Below are 24,922 nucleotides of genomic sequence, written 5' to 3'. Positions count from 1 at the left end.
TCAATGTTCCATTTCTTGTTACCTCCTAATAAAAGGTGGCTGGAGAGGGTAGTTATCAGTGAGGGGGAAATTGAGAAGATTAAGCAATAAGAAGTGCTGTTTTTCCAAGAATAAAAGTGTATATGATTATTTTTACTGATTATATGCATATTTTATAAACATACTTTTTTAGTCTGTTATTTCAATTACTGAGTTTTTGTTATTGTAAAAAGTTACAGTGACATTATCTAGATCTTTGGTAATATATTAAAACTCTACTATAAAGTTATCCAAAGAAAGGCTAAAAAAGCCGGGTAATATGTGAAATAGTGGTACAGCATTACTGGGGACTTATGGAAGAAACCAGTCTTGATTAGAGACCAAAAGTGGATATGATTTTGAACTCTTGGGCTTTATGATTTGTATGATAGTGCTAACTACAGTTTTGTGTTTGCTGCACTGCTGATTCTATAACCTACTGACAGTTCATTAGTTTGGTGACTTTTTTTTCTAGTATTGATTTTAGAGAGGATTTTATCATTCTGAAGTCAAATTTACTCAAATTTACTCAAAGCTAAGAACCAGTTTGTAGAAGTAATGTCCATTAACCATTGCCGTTCATGATTTCAAAATTACTGTTATGGTAGTACTGCTGTCTTTTAGTAATTACTCGTACATTAGAATTCAAGTCAAAATTCTTTCTTTCAGAACCTTCATATCCAAAAGGAGATTCAAGTGGGCCAATGCGGAGAAGTTGGGAGCTTCGGACTCTGATAAACCAAAATAAAGGTAAGAGGGAATACTGCATTTCAAATTCTCTTATCATAATCTTTAAGTGTGAGAAAAAATGATTGAACTTTTTACACGTGTAATTCATCTTTTTTAGCCATAATAAAAATTTTTTTAAAAAGTTTTAAAAAGCTCTAATTTTTAGGACACAGTCTGATGCTTTTGATTATTGTATCATGTTAGACCTTCCCTCTAAGTAAAATGACTGCAGAATTCAGTGAAAGGGGTAAGATTTTTGCTTATCTATTTCATTAATTATAAAAAGTGATCGACAAATTTTTAGAATGCCCAGTAGACTCAGTATGTTGTATCAGCTACTCTAAGGGATAAGAAGAAATATAAACTGTTTTTCATTCCTGTTCTCATTTGTTTGTTCACTGTGCCACCTAGCTGCCCCTCATTCCTACTCTCAAGCATCCGGTATAGATGATGATACAAGATACATGTTGACTCTCTCATTATCTTTTTATATATCATCCAGATGACATTTTAAAAGGCAGTAAGGGGGCATCTAGGTGGCGCAGTGGATAGAGCCCCGGCCCTGGATTCAAGAGGACCTGAGTTCAAATCCGGCCGCAGACACATAACATTTACTAGCTTTGTGACCCTGGGCAAGTCACTTAACCCCATTGCCCAACCAAAAAAACAAAACAGAACAAAAAGGCAGTAAGGGGTTCAAGAAGTGGAATGATTGCCAAAGGATATAGTATTTTTGGATGATTTCACTGGAGTCAGTGGGCCTTGAAAAAAGGATAAAACTTAGATAAGTGGAAATGCAATTAAAAAATTAAAAAGGGCAGCTAGGTGGCACAGTGGATAGAGCACTGGCCCTGGATTCAGGAGGACCTGAGTTCAAATCCGGCTGCAGGCATGTAACACTTAACTAGCTGTGTGACCCTGGGCAAGTCACTTCAGCCTATTGCCTAGATTAAAAAAAAAAAAGAGCATTGACTAAACATTTCACAGCCTACTATGCTATGCTAGATACTAAGGAAACAAAGAAGAACAATGATAAATCGCTATCCTCATATCACTTATAGTTGGGGTGTGGGGTGCAGGGATAAGAAATATGCATAGTGTGTTAGGGCAAAGGAAAGATACAGAGGCAGCAGAGATCAGTGTTGGCTAGAGTTGTTGGGAATAAACTAAAGCTGTTACTGTAGACTGAAAGGAGATCAGAGCCTGAGCTGGCATGACAGTCCGATTTGAGGGTTGAGAAAGTGAGTTGAAAGATGTTGTAGAGATAGAATTAACAGCATATGGGATTTAAGTGAGGAAAAAGAAGAGTTGAAGGTGACTCTGAGGTTTTGAATCTGGATGGCTGAGAGGGTGGTGGTACCTATAAAAAGTAAGGAGTTTTGGAGATGGTTTGTGGGGGAAGATAGGGAGTTCTACTTTGGACATGTTGAGAAACTAATGGAACATCCAGGTGGGGCTGTCTATCAGGCATTTTGTCATTACAAAATAATTACCAAAGTATCAGAAAGATTCTAAATGGAAAATTAAGGACCATCAGGCCTTTGGGCTAAAGGAATAGCATAAGCAAAGCACAGAGACAAGAATATACCCTGCCATATGTTTGGGGGAAAATAACTAGATCTGTTGAGATGCAGTTGTTGATTTATGTAAGGTAATAAGGTTGCAGGGTTCTCCATCTCAGTAATTAGCCATTGCAACTCTGTACTACCTTCAGTTCTCGAGTCCTTTGCCCTTTGTCATATCACTCTTCTTTCGTTCCATCTCAGCCTTGGATAACTCTCACCATCTACTTCATCTGCTTTCACAAGCAGCTAAATGAAACTGGAGGTCATTCAGTTACTGCTGACTTGAGTACATACAAATTCAGGTTATCCAACATCAGCTGGATCCTCACTGTAGCAAGGCAGTCCTTTTGTATCTCCCTAATTGATTCCATGTCTTACTCCTTCCCCACTGAAAGTATTCTGAACCCTTAAGCGTCTCCATTCTTCCCTTCCTCCCAGTTAATAACCTTAAATTTTGTTTATTGAAAAAAAAATGTCATTTGAATGAATGAAATGTTATATTTATTTATTATCCTTTACTGTATGCAAAGCACTGTGCGAAGCCCTGGGCATACACACATTAAAGTGAGATAGTCCCTGCTCTCAAGAAGCTCACGTTCTAATGGAAGAGACATCAGTATAGACGGTTTTATCTCAGAGTTAAATGGAACAGCCCCATGGTCCTTAGGGGATGGTGGCAGAGCAGATAAAATGTCTTTTTGAAGTGAACATTTCAACAAATAAGTTTGGTGGCAAGAACTGTCCTTTCTGGGTCTTTGGTATTGGTGGCTGTAGCAACTAGAGGAGCAGTTCTAGGCTGTATCTCCACAAGGGTTGCTTGCCAGGATGATTGCTGAGGGCTTTACGCTGGTGTCTTTGCCATTCTTAAGGTTCTTGGTTTCAGGATCTTGGACTCTCTCCATCAGGTTCTGAAGGAAGATGGTGGTGGTTTAACTTGCTTTAGTACATGCTGCCTTCTGTTGTTGGGTTTGTCCTTCATTCTTGAAGAGGACTATGACGTCAGGGAGATGATGACATGACTTGCAATTGACTTTGATTTGAGTGAGGGAGGGCTGTGCAAGGTTACCATCCTCACTTTCTCCTCCAGAGCCATCTGGGTCCAGTGACCAGATATTCATGTGGATAACTGGAGATGGCCCAGGATGCAGTGGGAGACCCTGGCCCTTTTAAGCTAAGGTCTTTTCAGATTCTCACTTTGAGTGAGGTAATGCCCATTCAGTGAATAGGCCTCTTTAAGAAGTGAGTCAAGGGATGGCCTCTTTAATTAAAAAAAAAAAATTAAACTAGAAGGGGAAGACCCTCAGGGTTGCTGGCCAAAAGAGAAAGTTACTATTTACGTTCACTCTGAGCCAGGAGGTCCCAAAAAAGAACCATTAAGTGGTTCTTGGGCAGGGACCTATTATTGTCCAGTCTACGAGCTACAGAGTGAATTGGGTTTAAGGCTTGGTCTTTGAAAAAGAAATCTAGCCAGTAAATCCCAGAGAGAAGAAGAGGGAGAGGGCTCGACCAACTGAATCGTTCAGGCAGCTTACAGATTGTGTTTGTCCTTCATTCTCAAAAAGGACCGTGACATCAGGGAGATGATGACATGACTTGCAATTGACTTTGATTTAAGTGAGAGAGGGCTGTGCAGGGTCACCAGCCTTACTTTCTCCTCCAGAACTGTCTGGGTCCATTGGCCGGATAGGGAGTTACTTCCCCAAATGAGGGTTGAATTGGAGGCAGGACTGGTGGTCTGAGGGGTACTGCCACTTCAGGGCTTCTGCGTCTGTCTGGTTGTTGCTGATGAAGAAAGTGGGCCTCTTGTCCACAATGATTTCTCCCCTCATTGATGGCTTGTGGGGATGGGGCTGGAAGCCAATTCAAAATTCCTTGACTTCACTTCCCATTTTCTCCTTTCCCCCAGGTCGCTGACAAAAAGGTGGCTTTTCTTGCTAAGGCCGATTTCTCCACGTGTGCTCTTGATCCCATCCACTTTGCTTCATTAGATTGCATCCTTATTCATGTTTTTAACATCTCCTTATCAAATGGTTCCTTCCTTTTTGCCTCCAGACATTCCCAAGTATCCTCTGTTCTGGACTGTACCATTCACCAGAGTGTACCATCCCTTCAAATTAATGTTCTTTATTGCTCCTTTCTTTCCCAGCCACACTCCTTCAAAAAAATTGTGTAAATTTCCTACCTACACTTCCCCTCACTCATACTTCAACCTTTTGCATTGTGGCTTCTAGCATCATTATTCAATTGAAACTGCTTTCTGCAAAGTTACCAGTGATCTCTTCATTGCCAGATATAATGGTCTTCTCTTAATCTTTGTCCTTTTCTATCTGACTGTTACATTTGATACTCCTGACCATGTTAGCCTCCTAAGTACACTTCTCAGTTGTCATGATACTATTCTCTCTTGGTTCTCTGCTTGCCTATCTATCCAATTTTCCTCCATATTTTTTTTTTTTGCTCATTACCTATATCACACTCCTTAATTGTAGCTATTCCCCAAAGGTTCTGAACTAGACTCTCTTAGTAACTTCAGTTTCCATGAGTTTAACAATCATCTCTAAGCAGATGCCATACATATATGCATATGACCTAAGATGTCTCCGTATGGAGGTGGCTGTTAAACTTCCTAGTATGTATATGATAATTCCCATTGGAAGATTTAAATGTAGTACAAGGTTTTGTCTTTCCCACTCAGATGCAAGGAATCTGGTTTGGTCAGCGTCAACAATCTTATGGCTCTGTTCAGCTTTATGGTGGAAAAGGGCCCCATGCTGGGCAGCATAGAAACCTCAGACTACACACAAAGACAACTTGCTGCACAAAGTTTAGTATTTAACTTAAAAAATAAAGCAATTTGTGTATATATCTTGTTTGACTGCAGTTATTCGCATGTTGTTTCCTTCCTTAGGCTGTGAGCTCCTTTCTTTCTATTCCAAGGTAAAGGCACATGGTACTCTTCATAAATGCTGGTTGACTGGCTGGCTGGCTGCCAAAGTAATTTTCCTTGAGCACTGCTCTGGCCATGTGACTCCCTTAGAGAACCAACTTCAGTGGTTTCCATTGCCTCTAGGGTCAAGTGTAAGCTTGCTTGATTAGTTTGTAAAACCCTTCACAACAGGGCCATGTTTGACCTCATCCTCTCCCTAGGTATTGAACTATCTTGTCAAACTGTCCTTCTGTCTGTTCCTCTCACAGTACGCTCTGTCTCAGGTCTCTGTACCTTGGCGTTGGGCTTGCGTGCCTATAATGTATCTCCTGTCCTTTGGCTCTGAGAGTCCACACTTTCTTTTGAGGTGTAGTTCAAGCACCATCTTCTGCTTCAAGCTTTTCGTTATCTGCACATTTTCAAGTGGCCTCCCTCCCAAACCACCTTCTGTCGAGCTGTTTTGTATAAATTTGTATTTATCCCATTTGTGTTATGCTGTATGTGTTTTTAATATGTACTTGTCTCCCCCCATTAGAAGGGACAAGCTTTATCCTTACAAGTAGGGGTTTTATTATTTTGTGTACTTGTATCCACACTGCCAAGCACAATGCAAGACACACAGTTGGCCCCTGATAAATTCTTAAATGCTTAATTGACAGTTGCAGTAAAATATGAGATGATCTTAGCTAAGAGGTTGAGGGAAGAGCGTATAGAGGCAGGCTTGAGGAGAGACAAGGAAGTTTGGGACAGCCACTGTGGGGTATCATAGAATAAATTAGAGAGGAGTAGAGTAAAGAATCACCTTGCTGCAGTGAGTGCCTCATTTGTAATAGACCCAGTGAGCATGATTATAGGCCTTCCAGTAGTACTGACCAGCAGTAGGATCAGTGGGTAAAGACCGTGTAGTGTTGAACTAGTTAAATCATCCTTTTAGGCTGATTACAATGCCTTTGTGTCTTTAGTCTGACCTTGCATTTCAGGTATTGTTAGAACAGCTTACATAGAATCCTGTATATAAAACTCCTTCAAAATGTTTTTGTTAGAAATTGACTTGCAGTGTTATACCAGTATATCTATGTACATATTAGGAGTTTGGAACTAAAGGAGGTTTTCTCCCCAGATACTGCTTCTAAACAAGGACCCATAGAAGCTGTTCAGAAGTCAGTTCGATTGTTTGAAGAAAAGCGTTATCGAGAAATGAGGAGGAAGAATATCATTGGTCAAGTTTGTGATACCCCCAAATCCTATGATAATGTCATGCACGTGGGATTACGGAAGGTGACCTTCAAATGGCAAAGAGGAAACAAAATTGGTAAGGGGGAGAAAGGAGAAGCAAATAATGTTTTGCATATTTACTTTCTAAATGTCAAAACTTAGTGTTTATATTTGATCCATCTTGGTTTAACTGTGCTGATAGATGTGCCAGGTTTTTTCTTTTTAGATCCATTCCCTCTGTAATTACTAGAATAAAAGATCCATTCTCTTATCCATGCAAATCCACCATCCTCTGTAGCCAGATAGTTGGGGTTGTTCCTCCCATTCATCTTTATTTGGAAAATAATGATTGAGCCTTGTAAAATATTCTTTAAAAATAATGAACATTAAAGCTTAGAAACAAATATTTAATATAGATAATGAGTTGACTAGTTTTAATCAAAGATTCTTCCCTTTTATGATTTCTCAGAAGAGAGTAAATGCTATATTTACCAAGAGATTAATGCTGTGTACCATGTATGTATTTCAATGAAAATGGATAAAAGACTAGATATGATTGAGGAACAAATGAAGTAAAATCTTCCTAATTGCCATAATTAAATTATTTCCAGGTGATTTGTACAGGTGTTTGAACTTATTATTCCAAAGCAGTATGTAATGTTATATACAGAGAAGTTTCATGGTTGCATTTTGTTTCTATTTTTGTGTAAAATAGAAACTTAATTTTATTTTAAATTTTTAATTTCACAGAAATTAAATTAGTGAGTGTTTTCCAGAACTCTCCAGTATTCCTAGTTATATCTAAATGAAAGGAAAGCCTTCACGTTGGCTGTGGGGAGAAGGAGCGAGGATAGGCAAGGGAATAGGTTGTCAGAAGGTTGTCTCTTTCTAGAGTTGTTTTTGTATTAGAATAACAAGAAATACGAATAGTTCCATATAAAGTACAGTTATCACTTACACATCATGGGGGTTAGGAGCATGGTGCCCCCCACTACCTGGAAAATCTGCATAAAATTTTTTGGCCCTTCGTACTAGAGAAGTCTGAATGTTTTCTTTTTCTTTTATGGGGTGTTTACAATACCTTATTGTAAAATTTGGGTTAAGTATTTGGTCATAGGTCAAGGTTAAGTAAAATACTATACATATTTTGTGCATTTCTGAATTTCTTAACTTTTTCTGTGTAATCTGTTGGCCTTCACGTGTTGTCTGCAGCTTCCATAAAACTCCGAAAAAGTTCCCATTTAATTAATCCCAACAGCAATATATCAGAACTGTGATGGGGAAAGGGTAATTATATATGATAACTTCAATGTTAGTTCCATTCCAGAATTGCCTTGCTCATCTCTTGTCTCCCTCTGAACTTCCTTTTCTTTTCTGTGCATTTTTTAAATGGTTCATTGACACTGTTTCTTCTTTTTTTTTGTCATCACTATCTATTACTACTCACTTCTCCCTACCCAATAAAAGAAATAAAAATACCCTTCTTTGTATCAAACAATCACATTCGAACAAAACAAATCCACACACTGATGCCCCAAAATGTGTGCTTTCCTCTAAACCTTGTCAGGGAGTGTGATGCACGCTTCTTCATTGTCTGGAGTCCTAGTTGGCCATTGTAGTGACAGAGTTAAGTCTTTGTTTGTCTTTTTTAGTGTCGTTATCATAGTATAAATTGTTCATTTGGTTCCATGCAAATTACTCTGTATCAGTTCGTACAGAATGTGAAGATCTGTCTGGAGAACATCTTGCTCTCCTGTAAAAACCCATTCCTTTTTCTCCCTACGTACATTTTGGTTTCTCATATTTAAATTATTCCCTTCCCAGGTTTCCAAGGTTTCCCTGAAACCATATCATTTCCTATGTATAAAATAATAATATTTTATTTTCAACCTTTCCTCAACTGATGGCCTCCTCCTTAAGTTTCCCGTTCTTTTCTATAATACAGGCACCTTTTGCTGCTATGAATATTTTTACATAATGAGTCCTTTTAGATTCTCAGATCTCTTCAGGCCTAGTAGTGGTATTTTGAAGTCTGAGTTTACACAATTAAGTGAGTTTGGGAGCATAATTCCAAGTCACCTTCCAGAATGACTGGACCAGTTCACAGCTCCACCAATAATGCATTGCCTTGCTTTTCTCCAGGCCCTCCAGAATTTCTCATTTTCCTTTTTTCTGATAGTTTTAATTTGTATTTCTTTTATTGCTTGTAATTTGGAGAATTTTTCATATGGTTGTTGATAGCTTGCTTTGAGAACTGCTTGTTCATATTCTTTCAGTATATTTCTCTGAAAAATAAGGGCCATTTCCTAAGAGGTCAGAGTTTTTTCTTTTAAGTTCAACTGTATTCCTTCTCATTTTGATTGCATTGATTTTGTTTACCCAAAAGCTTTTCAGTTTTATGTAATGAAAATTGTCTGAGCCTCTGTATCCCTTGTTTGGTGAAGAAGCCTTTATCTATCTGTAGTTGTCAGAGGTTCTCTTCTCATTTGTCCCTAGACATTGAAATCTAATTATGAGAGATGGAATTATGAAACTGTGAAGCTCACCTAAATTTAGGAATCTTTTTAATTTTACGTCCTGTATAGCATTTTTCTTTTAAAACATTTGCAAGTAACAGCAGGCTTATATTAAAGAATAATAGAAAGCATGTCAGTGATCAGTGCATTTCATTGAACCATATGAATAAATGCAAAAGTTCAGTCATAGAATTTGACTGTCACACATTCCTTTTCATTCATGGGAGATGAAGGGGCTTATCTACAAGGTTTCTGACTGGGTAACATTATGAAAGAAACGTAAATGATAACAGAAATAGATATAACAGAGCTATAACTATGTAATTATAAATGTTAGAGCATCATGATAAGTTTAAGTATCTTGGCATGAAAATTCTCTAGAGAATGCTGTCTTGTGCCTTTTGGCCAGCCAACAGGCCATTTTGAAAATAACAGTATGTTTCATCTGAGATGAAAGTGGTGATGACGGTGTTGATCGATATCTGGTTTACTGGAGAATTCTGAGATGACCTTATGATAATTTTCTGAAGTTATTTTGCCTTCACCTATGTCCCAGCTCCTAATTCTTGACTCTGCCATTGACAGACTGTACCACTGGGACCATTTCACCTTTCTGAGTTTTATTGTCCCCATCTCTAAAATAAAAGGGTTGAACTATATATAGTCCCTTCCAGCTCACACTCTGTAAAATATAAGAAATTACTTTTTTTTCCCTTTTGTTTATAGGAGAAGGCCAGTATGGAAAAGTCTATACTTGTATCAGCGTTGATACTGGTGAATTGATGGCAATGAAGGAAGTGAGTATTCCACCTTCCCTGGCAGAGTTTATACATTGGGGTAGGATTAATGCCTTAAGTTTTTTTGGTTAGAAATTTTATAAAGAACCACTTCTGGTGTTTTCTGAGACATTCAAAGAAAATCGCGTAGACTTGTTCTTCTTTATACCAATTTAAAATCAAAGATTTAAAAAAAAAATAGAACACTGATAGGGTAATACACATTCACCGTCCCCTTTCTGGGCTTGAGTTTTCTTATCTGTAAAATGAAACGGTTGGCATTGATGCTTCTCTATGGTCTTTTATACTTCTAATTCTACTCATCGGCCATTTCTGTATATTGCTCTTGACTAAATCTTCCCCATACTTTCCTTTATTCATGGCATAACCTTGCTGAAAACTTTTAGTGATTCTGAGCAGCCTTCAGAATAAAGCCCAGACTCCTTAGCCTGATGCTCACCTGATTCTCTTCCACTATATAAATTCTACTCTAGCTACCTCATGGAGCATCCCATATACTATCCACATTTCTGCTTCCATACCTTTTCCCTGTCTTTCCCACTCATCTCAGTCCTACCTGCCTTAGAAACTCTTGCTTGTGTTCAGATTCAGTTAATCTCTCTGCCGTGAATCCTTCTGTCATTAGACCAATCCATAATAAACAGACTCCATAAACTCTTTCTGGTTTTGAGGGCCTTTATTTGTGCTTCTTATCTGGCATCTGGCAGCATGTGCTAGCCAGTATTGTTTTCTTTTTATAAGTACATCCTGTCTTCTCAATTAAATTGTAAGCACCTTAAGGGCAAAAAGCATGTCCTAAAGATGTACCTCTGGTACCCTGTGTGCTTAATAAATATTAATGGTCTACCAGAAAAGTATTTTACTGAATACTAAAAAGTAGATGTTAATATGCTTGTAATAAAAACATCTATATTTGGAATTTAGTTGTGGTTTTAAAAAATCCACAATCATTGCTGCAAATTATACTGCTTTTTTTTTCTTTTCAGTGATACCAGAATATGCCAACAGATGGCTTTGCAACGCTATTATTTCACATTACAGCTTTCTAGTTTGTCATGATAGCAACAGTAATCGACATTTCAATTTTGCAGATTCGATTTCAGCCAAATGACCACAAAACTATCAAAGAGACTGCAGATGAACTGAAAATATTTGAAGGCATTAAGCATCCCAATCTGGTTCGGTATTTTGGTGTGGAACTTCATAGAGTAAGCCAACATTAATCACACACACAATTCTGAGTGAGGAATCAGTAAGGGTACAAATGGAGTCCTGTTCTACATCACAGGTCTTCTCATTTCAGAGCACAGTAACTTTGCCTAATTATAAGGAAATCTCCATGAGTTACATCATTTCTGCCTTCTCTCTGAAACTAGAGGAATTCTTCCTAAAATGTAAGTTGTAGATTGTAGTCATTAACCCGACATTATAAAGCACTGAAACCCATCCTGCCAGTCAGAAGATTCATCTAAGTATCCTTTTTCCTAAGAACTTACTTTGTTTTTTGTTTTTTGTTTTTTTTCCCCCTGAACCAGTGACCATTAAGTGTCTTTGACTTGGTTAAACTTTTCTTCTACTTAAAATTAAACATTTGTGAAGTGAGAGAAGATGTAAAATATACTTTTAAAATCACCAAAGAAACTTCTTCCCCTTAAGAGTAGATGCAAAGACATTGAGGAAAAGAGCCCAACTGCTGGGGTACCTCATTTCAGCATGAACTGTGGGGGAAGTTGGATTCAGCTCCTTTTTATATTTTCTTAATAATTTTCAAATTGGAAAAGGATGTGTTTCAGTACTTAATAATATATCCTATGGGAAGTCCTGCTGGTCCCTGTCTGAGATTATAAAGCAGTCGGAATTTGGGAGGACTGCAGAGATTTATTATGTCTTTTGTAGGAGGTGGTATTACCCAAATCGCTATATAATTCCAGACAGAGACAGGCAGGAGAAGTCCTTATAGAAGAGTTAGCAACAAGCATTTTAAAAATATGCAGAAAATAAGAGTAGTATGACACCATTAGAAAGGAGATTTACTTAGGACTTGTGTATAAGTTGCCCAGAATGAACATTTGTACTTATTTCACATTTGAAGAAGATAATAGTGTTGTACTTGGTTTCCACCCCAGGAAGAAATGTACATTTTCATGGAATACTGTGATGAGGGCACCCTGGAAGAAGTGTCAAGGCTGGGCCTTCAAGAACATGTTATTCGGCTGTACTCAAAGCAGATCACCATTGCTATTAATGTACTGCATGAGCATGGCATAGTTCATCGTGACATCAAAGGTAAGCTCTTTAACTAGAGAGGAGAGGGGGAAGGAGAAGGAAGTGATACTTTGTCATAAGGATATGACCCTGTTCTTTAGCTCTTGAGAGTCAGCTTGTAGAATTCAAATCCATTGTGGGCCAGGCTATATGCTTTGCCATAATTGCACAATGCAGAGATCTTGGAAATCAGGACTTGTATCTTTTTCCACTTCATTTGGATCTAGAAGCCATGAGGTATGTCAAGTATTTGTTCCAATATTTTAGAGAAAGCCAAGCTAAAATCCAGTCTTCTCACCATACTTCTGGGGGCTGTTCTGCACTAGACAAAATTTCTCTGTTTTCCTTGGTCTTGTTACAAACCTTCTGGTTAGCACTGGCCACCAGGAAGATAGCAGGTTTGGAAAAGTTCAGGGCTGGGTCATCCTGAGTGGACTAGCATATTGCCAGATTTTAGCTGACCACACTAGAGTCATATACCATCCTGGACATTTCTTGAATTGTCTTTTGCAAAGCCATCACAGTGCCTAATTCTATAAGTTTCAGTTACACAAATAAATGATGTCTTACACAGATACCACATCTAGTTCCAGGACTGGCTTAACCAGTTAGACCTATGTGTCATCTTCCAATGGTGTATGTCAGGCTGATGCGTAAGGCCATTGAGCAGTGTTAGAACACTGCTAAAGCCATTCTGTTACTATTGCTTGGTTGTCCTGAGCACATGCATGTAGGTATATTTGCAGATATAATTCTGTATGCACACATCTCCAAAACCTCTTTATCCTGCTCTGTAAATATTGATTTACAGAATCACGGGTAAAGGCCTCATAGTGGATCTAGCTGAACGGGAATCTCCTAAGGAGCATCCACCTCCCAAAGCCCCTCCCTAAAGTTTCACAAAGTAAGAACAATTCTGTTTGTGAAGGCTTTCCTGGCATTTAGCTGAAATCTGCCTCTCTACCTGTTGCTTTTAGTTCTGCCTTCAGGAGCCAGGATAAATGAATGAATGAAGAACAGCCCTTGAAACACTTGGAAAATAGCACTTATATTCCTACCGATTCTTCAGCTTTCTAGACTAAATTGACTCCCTCAGTTACCTTTACCAGCCCTTAAATCATCTTATGGTAACCTGGTAGTGAACTGCCTTTGTATGCTGTAACTAGTTAGTGGTCTTCCTAAAATTTGTTATCCCAAACTGGAAACACTATCACAGACATCTGACCAAGGCAGAGAACAGTGGGACTTCCATTGTGGACACTACCTCTTTGATCGCAACTACACCAGTCTTTTTTGGCTGCCATGTTAGATGTGACTTTTAGTCTCCTAATTTTTCACACAAACTTTCATCTGAGCAAGTAGATGTGTAGTCTTTTATTATCATGTTATTAAAGTTGTTTGTTTAATCTGTCATGTAAAGATATCCCTCCTATCTTTGAGTCATCTGTACATTTTATAAATATCCTTCTTCATCTTCACATAAATCATTGGTGATAATGTTGAATAGCACAGAGTCAAAGAAATCCCATGGACATTTGTACCATTCAGGCTATCATCAGTCATTACATCTTAGGTTATATCATTCAGCCATTTCTAAATCCACAACTCTTGTGGTTCACATCTCTATTTCTTGCTCACAAGGGAGCAAAACAGACTATCTGAGAAGCCTTGCTGCTGGAATCTGGGTACACTGCATCTTCAGTATTTCCTTGATCTGTTACTATAAATAACTCTTATTATAAAATCATCTATCATAATGTTTTTGACGAACCCAATGCTAGCCTTTTGTGATCACCACTTCTTTTGGAAAATGCTCAAAAAACATCCTTTTAATAATGTTAATTTTGTTAGAATTTCATAAGAAATTCAAATCCGTTTCGTCATCCAAAAATTGGAAGACTATAGATAGCATTTTTGGTTTTGAAAATCTCAACACTATGAGCTTCCTTCCAGGCCGGCGAACCTCACCCCCACCCCACCCCCATTTGTCCTTTGTTTCTTTGTTCAGAGATCACTGACCCTGGCTCAAGGCTCAGCCATCATCTCTTTCACTGCGCCTGGGATGTTTGTCCCTGTTGTTTTGATCTCATTTCAGGACAGGGCTTCTCTTAGCTCAGATATTTGGGTTTTTAATTCCCTTTATTTTCCTTCCCCATATGAAGATTATTCTCCTTTATAGCAAAAATAGAATATAAGAATCTTAAGAACCCGCTTCCTCTCTGTCTATTAGCATTGACTTGACATAGCTTTTCTTTGATCTTCCTCATGCTTCTGATAAAGTAATTGTAGAACTGTGTCACTCTTGTTTTCATCAGTCATGCATACTTCTGTTGCCTGTACATATTCTAAATTTTTTTAATTTTATCCTTAATAAGCACCCCTTGCCCCACAGAAATGAACGTTTCCATCTATAAAATGGAACAAAGAGGATTATATGTGTAACCACAAATCTCTGTTATACAGAGCTTGCTTTTTAAAAGTATGTAATAATTTAACGTGTTACTTTGAAAGCTGTCGTGTTATTTGTATTTCCTTCTCATACCTTCTGTGCATATTTTAAAAATGCCTCAGTAACTTTCTTCTTTTTGGTAGAGGACAACGCTATCCCTAGAGTTTATCTTTCTTCCTCAGAGCCCCGCCTCCTTCCTGCCAATTCATATAACAAGTACTTATAGTTAAACAAAAACAAATCCACCTATTTGCCATGTCCAAAAATGAAGGTGTCATTTTGGATCTTTAGGCTCTCACCTTTCTGTCAGGTGGTAGGTAGCATGCTTCCTGAATCCTGTGGAGTTAAAGTCAGTCACTGAAAGACTTAATAAGAATTCTGGTCAATGCAAAACAATGTTGTTACAATTAAGTCTTCCACCATTCCTCAATTGATGGGCATGCTCTTAATTTTTAGTTCTTTGCTACAACAAAAAGCACTACTGTAAATACTATTTTATGTATGGTTCTTTTCCTCTTTGATCTCTTCGGGAGTATAGGCATAGTATTGTTATCATTAGATTAAAGAGGCATATATGCATGTGATAGTAAGTTTGGGGGTAAAATTCTAAACGTTTCCAGATTTGATTAATTCACAACTCTATCGGAAGTACATTAATGTGCTTATCCTCCTGTGCTTCAACAATTATTTTCTTTTTTTGCAGTCAGATTACTTAATCTTATATCCTGGTTTATATCCTGTTAATTGTTTTCTTTTAATGCATAAAAATCTCTCTGCCACCGTATTCAGGGTCCAATGCTAATCTGAAGAGGCCTAGTCCCAGTTTGCTATGCAAATGGCATGTATTGCTTAATATATTGATATGATCAAAAGCCTGTATCTTTGTTTCCTCAGTTATTTCAGATTCCACTTGTCATAAATACCCCTTGTTTGACTATAAACTCCTTGAGTACTTGTATCCCCAGTGTTTAGCAAAGTCCCTGGAACATAATAAGCACTTAATAAGTGTTAACTGACTGACTGATTGAAGTATAAATTTAATCAGTGTAGTACAGCCTTAGTTTTTAGGAAGTGGGTAATGGAACTTAACATGCTGGAATGATAGTATTAAAAGCTGGTATGTCTCATATTGAGAAAAACATATTATCTTCTGATAAGGAAAACAAGACCTGCAGTTGCTTCAATCTGTTATTGACCCCATCTGCCATGTAGAAAATGTCCGTCAATAAGCGTGTATTAAGTACTTGCTTTGTGTCATGCTGGGGATACAAAGAAAAAGCAAAAACAGCCTCTGCCTTCAAAGAGCTTCATTCTGATGAGTACATAAAGATATACATGGAGTAGGTGAAAGGTACATACTACACATTCATTACTTGTACAAGGACTAGAGCTTTTAGCATGCTCTTTTTTCAGTCATATTCTGAAGTCCATAGGTAGCCTCCTCTCCTGACAACTGCCACCATCTGTGTAGCTCCTATAAATTATGTAGCAGTGTCATTGGCACAGATGGCCTTGGGCAAAGTCAAAACATTTGAATCTCTATAGTGAGGGTCTCACTTTTCTGAGATTATGCAGGGCTACTGAAGTAGCCTGTAGAATATTTTGTTAATCATGACATGACACATCTTTACCTTTAACAATGGTGTGGTCTTTTATATACTGGTTATAGATGTATGGTAGACAGTCTCTACTGCTTCACAGAGATACATAAGTGAAACTCCTTGGGTTCTAGGGTAGTTGGTGGTTGCTTGTGAAATCTTGAGCTGGCCAACAATTCTGCATGGTGTAAGTAAGCAATCTAAATTAGTAGTAGTAGTAATGCAGCTACTATTGGTTCTTTTTCAGGAGCCAATATCTTCCTTACCTCATCTGGACTAATTAAACTGGGGGATTTTGGATGCTCAGTCAAGTTAAAGAACAATGCACAAACCATGCCTGGAGAAGTGAACAGTACCCTAGGAACTGCAGGTAAGTAAACGTGCTCATCAGGTCACATACTCTCAGGGGGACCTTAGCGGTCATCTCATCCAGTCTTTCCCTGAAACTTGTATTCCCTTTACAACATCCCTGACCAGTGGTCCTCTAGCCTCTGCTTCAACACCCCCAGTGACAGGAAACCCTCCATCTTCTAAAGCAGCCCATTGTATTTCTGAACAGCTCTGATTGTTAGGACATTCTTCCTTATATTGAACAAAAATCTGCCTCCTGGTTCTAGTTGTACCTTGTAGGACCAAACAAAAGGAGCTCTCCTCTTCCACAAAAATAACCCTTCTTATTGGAAAATATCAGTGCTTCCCCTCCTCAGTGTTCTTTTCCCTCAGTCTAAAAAAAATGCAGTTTCTTTGAATCTGCACTTCTATGGCATGGTTTCCATTCTTTTCACACTGTTTTTATCTGATTTGCCGCTAGATATGCCCCTGTCCTTCTAAAACGTGACATTACAAACTCAACACAATGCTCCATGTTTGGCCTGACCAGGAGAGTTCAGTGAGGACCATTGCCTTCTGTATTCTCAGTACCACATGTAATTAGTTCAGTGCATGCCCTTGTTAGCTTCCCTGGTTACTCTGTCACACTGCTAGTTCATGGAGAGCTTCATTCCCCTACTGAAGTCTCCAGGTCTTTCACAGGCTGCCACATCTCAGTGACTGAAGTTATTACTTTGTAGGCTTTTACCTTTGCCCTTCTCACTTTTCTTTTATGGGATTCAGCCCATCATTCTGACTTGTCCAGAGCTTTGGAAATCCTGGTTCTGTTCTCCTTTGTGATATCTTCTTCTGTTTCATGTCCTTAGCAGATTGGGTGTTGAGGTCTTTGATTTAAAAAAAAAAAGCCACTGAACCTCCTTCATGTTTCAACACTCTTTGAATCTGGACATTTAGTTCCAAACACACCTAAATGTTAATGGGTCTTCATTTTTCTACTTAGTCTAGAAAGATATCACAAGAGACTTTTGTCAAATATCTTGTTAAAATCCAAGTACAGTGTCTGTAGCATTTCCTTGATTTGCTATTCCAGGAAGCCTGTTGGTTGAAATTAATGACCTAATATGACTTGGCCTTAATGAATCTATAGCGCTTCTTAGTGATCACTGCTTTCCTACCTAATTGCTCGCTAACTATTCCTTCTAAAATTCAGCTTGGAAATATATGCACTATATGTAAATCTGCCTCCTTCCTCTTTTTTGGAAACAGATGATGTTTGTCTTTAATCTTGTAGCATCTCTTCTATTCTCCACAAGTCTTCAAAAATAATCAATAACAGTCCACTAAGTTATATACCCTTGGAAATAATTCATCTGAGCCATATGATTTTTAGCACATGAAAGGCAGCTTAGCCTCCTCACTTATCTGGGTTTTCAGTTCACTCTTAATCATTTCTGTGCATCATCTTCCAAGCTGTAGATCATTCTCCTTCTTAGAGAAAACAAAAGCAAAATAAAAAGGTATTTCCGTCCTCTCTGAACATCTCTTCGCATAGTACCATCTCCTCTGAGCATTCTTTCTTTAAGAGGCTATTTTTGTTAGCATCATTTTTTTATGTCTCATTTCATTTCAGGCTTTAGCCTTCCTGAAACTCTTTTTATATGACCATGCCACTCTCTTTTTGCATTTGTCCTCAGTTGGTTCTGACATTCCATTCAAAAATTTTTACATATTTTTAAATTGTTTTCCTGCATTTCTGTCACATTTAGATACATTGCTTTAAAATCTAAACTCGTTGCTTTATGTTCCTTCCTTTTCCTTCATCTTTACAGTTGTGTCAGAATTTCTTGAAAGCACCTAGTCCCTCTTTGATCAGCTTCCATGAGATTAAAATATTAGGCCTACCTTTTCTCTTAGCTTGTTAAAATTGTCTTTTGAGTTTCAAGGTACATGATTTATCTATCATGAATTGTAAGCTGTTGTGATCATTTTATTCCAAGATTCCTATCACTTCCACTTTACCAGGGGGCATCTTTCTGTCCCATCTCACAGTTAGTATGGGGAAGAGGCAGCAGAACGAGGTGCTGTCCTGAGCTGAGCCACTTGGGCGCAAACAGGTGGAAGCAAAAACAACAAAACCTAATGACTTGACAATACTTATACTTTAATAGGAACAATTCCTTTTAAACATTCCATTCAAAAATTTTTTCATGTTAAAATTCTGATTTAATTTTTGAAAAATGAAAACTGTAATTATAGATGTATATTTTAACCATTTATAGAAATAACATAGCATAGGGAGCTGGCTTTGAAGCCAGGAAGACTTGGTTTCAAGTCCTGCATCTGAGATACACTGAATGTGTGATCTCAGCTAAGTTATTAGTGTCTCAGTGTTCCCAGTGACTCTCTAAGACTGTATGTTTCAGAGAAAATGCTCATCTGCTTCGGTGGAGGTGAAACCACAGGTCTGGTTCCTATCCTCTTTATGTACTGCATCCTGTCTTCAGTCAGTGTAGTCAGAATAATGATTTAGCCCTACCATGTGCCAAGCAGAGAGACAAAAGCAATCCCTACTAACAAATGAGCTTAGATCTTAATATGCATATCTTAACTTTCAAATTTTCATTCATAGCCCTAACCTCCATTACATTTTTTCATATTTCACTTATTATACAGATATTTAAGAGTATTTTTTTTATCTGTGAATAACAGATATAAGTATAAAGTTATATACTTCAAAGCACATTGGTAGAGAGGGGGCTGGCCTGAGAGTCACGTGACGAAGGACCTCCTCTGCTATAGACTGTCATCTTGAGGACAAGAAAAATAAATGTGCTATCTATCCAGTCATGGCTAAACTGTGATCTCCTTTGAGCTTTCTATACATTCAGATCGTGTGTACATTGTTTTAAAGCATACATGGCGCCTGAAGTCATTACTCGAGCAAAAGGAGAAGGACATGGGCGTGCAGCAGACATCTGGAGTTTGGGTTGTGTTGTGATAGAAATGGTTACTGGTAAGGTAAGCATTGTGCACATACTTACTCATTGAGGAAAAAATTTCAGTGACCAATTTAGTAATCAAATTTATTATTCATTAAGCCCATTTTCTGCTAGATGTAAACATGATTAAGCCTCCTTAATAGGTATCATTGTCTTGACTCAAGTAAAAGAGAAAAGATTGAGTGTGTCCATAATTGAAATAGAAAAATGTTGGCTCTTATTTTAATCCCCCACACACCTAAAACTGATATAAATAAGTTTGATGGTTCATTTTTGATAGCTTACACATATAGTACTACATATTTCCTTTGGATAAAGGAAAGTCGATTTTGCCTTTTATCACTTCCTTTTTTGGGTTCTAGTTTTGTCAGGCATCACAAGGCATCAAGTATAGCAAAATTAAGTTAAGTGGCTTCTAAGGAAATATTTTGATAGTGTCATTTATTGCTACTACGTGCCAGGAACTTTACTGGGACAAAAACAAAACTAGTCCTTGCCTCTCAACTGTGTATGTATAGAGAAAGCAGATGCAAGGTAGCCTTGGATATGAAGGCACAAGGAGGGGACCAGAATAAGCTTCATGCTCAAGGTGGTGCTTCCTCTGAACCTTGAGGGAAGGAGAGGGAGTATAGTGTGAGGAGCAGCAAAATGGTTAATAGGGCAGATCATAGATTCTGTGGAATAGAGTAATTACTAGTAAAGTTGGAAAGGGTAGGCTGAGATCAAATGGTGAAGAGTTAAATGCCAAACAGAGGAGTAAATTGAGATGACTAGAGGCTATAAAATACTCATATTTATCTTCTTTTGATTACTGAGTATTTTATAGGGATAAACGTTATTTATATAAGGGATACAACGTTAATTCAGGTGTATGAGGCTTCCCTCTGCTTCCTATCTGTCATGATAGCAGCCTCCAGAGAGGTGTGGTGACACTCACTGCAGTGTGAATTCTGTCAAGCCTATGGAGCACCATAGGAAGTTTAAGTCCCAATACCCCAGACCAGTCAAGTACTAAGAATGGCCTTCTTGCCCCTTTAAAGAGAAAACGGCCCTGCCTACTTTTAAATCAGATGCTCCTCATTCTACAACTCACTAGAGACCTAGAATCAGTGGACTCCAAGCCAAGCTGTGGTAAAGGTTCTCTTGTTTCCATGGGCAAGTCCCTTAACTTTTCTGTGTGTCTCAGTTTCCTTGTCTGTAAAGTAAAAATGTCTACACTACTTACTTCAGAGGCTGCTCGTGAGGATTCTAAGACTTGTGATGTCAGTAACAAGCACTTGTTTCTTTATCATCTTGTTAATTTTGAGTATTAGCTCAAACACTAAACTGCATCACATATGTCATAGCTACATATGTGATCTTATCATGATTCCTGGGATGCTGTTGGAAATGTCATTTGTTAAAGTTTTTATCAGACAATAACTTTCACCCATGCCCCCTTCTCTCCTGTGATACTGTCATCACCTTGGCCCAAGCTTTGTGGCCCTGAGCAAGTCACTTAGTCCCATCGCCCAGCCAAAAAAAAAAATCATCATCATCATAATTGCACCTACCTTCCAGAGTTGTCGTGAGGATCAAATGAGAGAATAATAGCGAATCACTCGGCACGGTGCTTAGAATGTAATAAGCCCTATATACATGTCAGCTCTTATGATTATTACTGAAAAATGCATCCTGTTGTTAAAATTGGTGAAAATTTGGTTGGTTAAAATTTAATTTTCCAGGAACCAAACATATAGGGACTTGAAGGGAAAATTGTCATCCCTCACTTTACTGTCTGCATTTCACCTAAAATTTGAAACAGTTGCTAACTTGGTCTTTTTTCTAGTTGCCAAATAATCTTTTACAATTATAATGAAGAATATGCTTTCAGTGGCCAGTATCATGAATAAGATTTACATTAGTATTATTTGGGGGTAATTTGCTTAAAAAAATCCCAGTAGCAAGATAAGCAGCCTGATAAGAGAAGTGTGATTTTATATATTACTAATTATTTTTCTATGTCTACATTGCACTCCTTGATATTTAGTTCTTCGTATATTGTTGCCTAAAAATGTGATTTCAGTAGAATAATAGGAAATTCTATAGTAAAAGCCACTGATATGATTAATGTAGGAACTTTGCATAACTAATCAAATAGCCTAATAAATGCACCTGGGCATTTTGTGTGAGAAGGTTGCCTAAAAGTGGAATTTTATCTTTTTATAGAGGCCTTGGCATGAGTACGAGCACAACTTTCAGATCATGTATAAGGTTGGAATGGGACATAAGCCGCCCATCCCTGAAAGGATAAGCCCTGAAGGAAAAGATTTCCTTTCACATTGCCTTGAAAGTGACCCAAAGATGAGATGGACAGCTAGCCAGCTCCTCGACCATTCGTTTGTCAAGGTTTGGCTGATTGTTGTGGTGCTTTGGGAGAGGGCAGACATCAACATACCTCAGCTTTATCACATAAACAGTAATATGATTTACTGCCATTAATCCAAAACACTTTAAAAAGTGAGTTCAAAACTCATCAATCCACATCAGTCTCATGTACTTGAGTGATTATGTTCAGGTTTGAATTTCATTTGGCAGTAAAGATACTTATGGCCAAAGATTTTGTTTTCCTTTGCTGGAAAATATAAGTAATTTCTAGTGACGTGGGATTCTAAAAACACAGAATTACTGTTGCCAGTAATGCTTTGTGATACTGGCTTTTCTGCAAGAACTAGTGATGTTCCTTCCCCAGCTGCCCCCTCTTCAGTCCTTCTCTCTCCCTCCCTCTTCAGGTTTGCACAGATGAAGAATGAAGCTATTCAGTATGTGACCTGGTAGCGTGTGTACTCAGACAGATTCTCTTAATCACTACTGTATGTAATATTTACATGAAGACTGTGTTGAGAAACATTACGAACGTTTTTAACCTACCACAACTGAAGACTGCACAGGTGACGAGCGTCACTTCTCCTGCTGCTCCCGTCTGTTTTACGTGGCACATGATGCTCGTGTGCGACCGTGTCTGCAGAGTGTGAAAGTCAGAGTGCCGTTACTACTGTACATGGACCATTTCCTTCTTTGTCTGCTCCGTCCTTCACATGATGGAGGACTGTCATATTAATACGTAGTATTTTTGACCTTTCTAAGCTCGAGAAAAAGTTGTCGTGTTATCAGGCGTGCTGGGCCTTGTTTTTTAATACCCTGTTTGAGTGCACTGACTGTGAACCTTTATCCTATTTGGGGGGTGGGGGGGGTTGGCTTCAGATTTGTTATGCAAGAGCTAATTAATGAAAAAGGTTTTTTTTGTTTTTGTTTTTGTTTTGTTGTTTTGTTTTTGTTTTTCCTCTCAATAAATTGTTTATTTTAGGAAGTTTTGCTTGGGCTGTTCTTTTCTATTTTTTTATGCCAGTATTTTTTACTCAAGTATTCACCAAGCAAGGGGATATACTTGAAAAGAAGGAGCTAAAGGATCATTAAAGTAAGCTTTGGGGGGGGCAGGGTTTATTATTGCTCTAGAGTTATTTGAATAAAAATTGAAAGGAAAAAAATGAAGATATTATGTGGCTGATTTGTACATGATTTCACAAATTTTCCAGAAAGATAGGGGCACTCACCTAACCAATGCCACTGGACCACCTCTCCAGGTCTCTATTTTACCCTTCTGGTACCATCACTAGAAGGAGTGGAGTGACCACAGGCTCTCATGTTGAAGAAGCCATCTCGACCAACACATCCCTGAATGTCTTCCACTCCAGCCTCTGCTTGACGACCTCTCCAGGAAGCCCAGTGTTACACTAATGCACAGCCTATGATTAGCAAGTTTGACATCCTGCCTTCTTGGCCAAGCTGAACAAGTCTACTGGCCCTTCCGTGAGACAGCTTTTCAAAGTGACTGACTGACCAACACAATCAGAAGATCATCAGGTTGGGGCTGGACGGGACCTCAGAGCTCAGAAGTGGTGGGACTGGGATTTGAACCCATATCCCTTCAGGGCTCATTTCACTGTACCACCATGCCCACTCTGGTACTGTAGTTCACTAATGGCCATTTGAAAAATCATGTTATCCTAAAATTTTTCTATTAAGAATTTGGTAATCACATTATCCTGATATTTTCATAAAATAACCTATTTTTTAAGATATAGAGATCCTACATTACCCTCAGTACTGCTATGAAATTTCTTGATTTATGGCATTTTTTTGGTTCACATAAAAGTAAAGATACTGTTGTATTATATATACCTGGTGAAGAAAGCATTTTCTTGCACATAACCATTTGGATCATAATAATTCATTTATAAAGGCCGGTAAAGGTTGCAAAAGGCACTAAATATATTAATTGGCATTGGATTGTTATAATCTATACCTCTTCCCCTGCCAGGGATTTGTACAGCATAATGAAAAGGTCTCTAACGAAGACCTTGGCACAGAAGTGACCCAGGTTTTCACCCTCTGGGCCAGCAGAACACACAAGCTCTGTCAGGGCCTTTCTATACATGTTCCTGTATAGAACTCTGAAGCCATGCCGTTGGAATGCTTGGTCACTCACCTAGTTCCCTGCTTCCCCACAGTGATCCCATCACCTTTTTCTAGGGCCTTATTCAAAATAGGTATTTTTAGCATTCGGCCACTTCTATTCCCTAAAGTTATCTCCATAGCCCTTTTTAGGGGGAAAAATAAATCCCTCATCTCTGGGCACAGATCAACCTGGAAACCCCTTTCAGATTATACAAATAATGATTTTGTCAATTTTAGGGGCACTCCATGATGATACCCTCATGCAGAGGTGTCTCAGGGATCTCCATTGCAATTTGAAGCTAGCTCCTTGGATGCTTTTTGGGACAATGACTCTCTGAAGTGATTCCTTCATCATTTTCAACTCTTAGATGAAATAGGCTGTTAGTCATTCTGCCACCTTGCTCCCTAACACTTTTGTGACAAGTTAATGCAAACTAAATCCTGGGTCATTCAGTCATCTTTGCTCTCTGGAGCTATCCCATCTCCCTTTTAGGACTCTCAGGCAAATTCCCTGATCCATCACCCATCTTCCTCCTCCTCCTCCAAATCACCTCAAAAAAACCCCAAATATAAATTAAGCTCTAGGTTACTTCCTTATTCCTAGCAGGAAATACCAGTATATTTAGTCACTCAGTAACAGGTATCCAGTCACTCCTTCAAAAACTTCATGCAAATTGAGCCCTTAGTCACTTTGTGCCAATTAAGTTCCTGGTCACTCAGATATTGCCACTACTCCCTAGGGTTATTTCATTAATCTTTTGGGATTGCTTTTGGAGGCATTTCTTCTATTACTGACATGCATTTCTAAAAATCACCATGCTATGCAAAATTTCAAAAACACCAAAGGGTTTTATGGGGAAAATAGAGATAGGGATAACACTCAAAAATTTCTGTGACATATTAAAAAAAGAAGCTAATAAAAACAGTTACATGTTTTTTATACATATTAACTAATTAAGAAATATTTATATACTACAACAAATAGTGGCAGAGCTTTAGATTGCTTGAGTTCAGCCTT

The 24,922-nt window shown here is 38.2% G+C and overlaps 1 protein-coding gene across 8 annotated transcripts in view; it reads left to right on the top strand.

Moving 5' to 3' along the window:
- The window catches only part of MAP3K4 (mitogen-activated protein kinase kinase kinase 4), a 153,882-nt gene extending 131,130 nt beyond the window's left edge, over positions 1–22,752 (top strand). For 7 of the 8 annotated variants that reach the window (XM_020986748.2, XM_020986747.2, XM_020986750.2 and 4 more), the window contains 9 exons: positions 688–768; positions 6,359–6,550; positions 9,696–9,766; positions 10,858–10,974; positions 11,893–12,052; positions 16,326–16,448; positions 19,320–19,426; positions 21,616–21,795; positions 22,179–22,752. In XM_020986748.2, the coding sequence (XP_020842407.1) occupies positions 688–768; positions 6,359–6,550; positions 9,696–9,766; positions 10,858–10,974; positions 11,893–12,052; positions 16,326–16,448; positions 19,320–19,426; positions 21,616–21,795; positions 22,179–22,199 (1,052 nt within the window). In that variant the 3' untranslated portion in view covers positions 22,200–22,752. Of the gene's footprint in view, positions 1–687; positions 769–6,358; positions 6,551–9,695; positions 9,767–10,857; positions 10,975–11,069; positions 11,161–11,892; positions 12,053–16,325; positions 16,449–19,319; positions 19,427–21,615; positions 21,796–22,178 lie in introns of those variants that run through there. The other variant, XM_020986753.2, reaches the window with a different exon arrangement.
- The last annotated feature ends 2,170 nt before the right edge of the window (positions 22,753–24,922 follow it).

Source organism: Phascolarctos cinereus, unplaced genomic scaffold, assembly GCF_003287225.1.
Source record: "Phascolarctos cinereus isolate Bilbo 61053 unplaced genomic scaffold, phaCin_HiC Scaffold_5;HRSCAF=322, whole genome shotgun sequence".
Classification (NCBI taxonomy): domain Eukaryota; kingdom Metazoa; phylum Chordata; class Mammalia; order Diprotodontia; family Phascolarctidae; genus Phascolarctos; species Phascolarctos cinereus.
The sequence above is the reverse complement of the archived record's forward strand: the minus strand, read 5'-3'. Positions and strand labels throughout refer to the sequence as shown.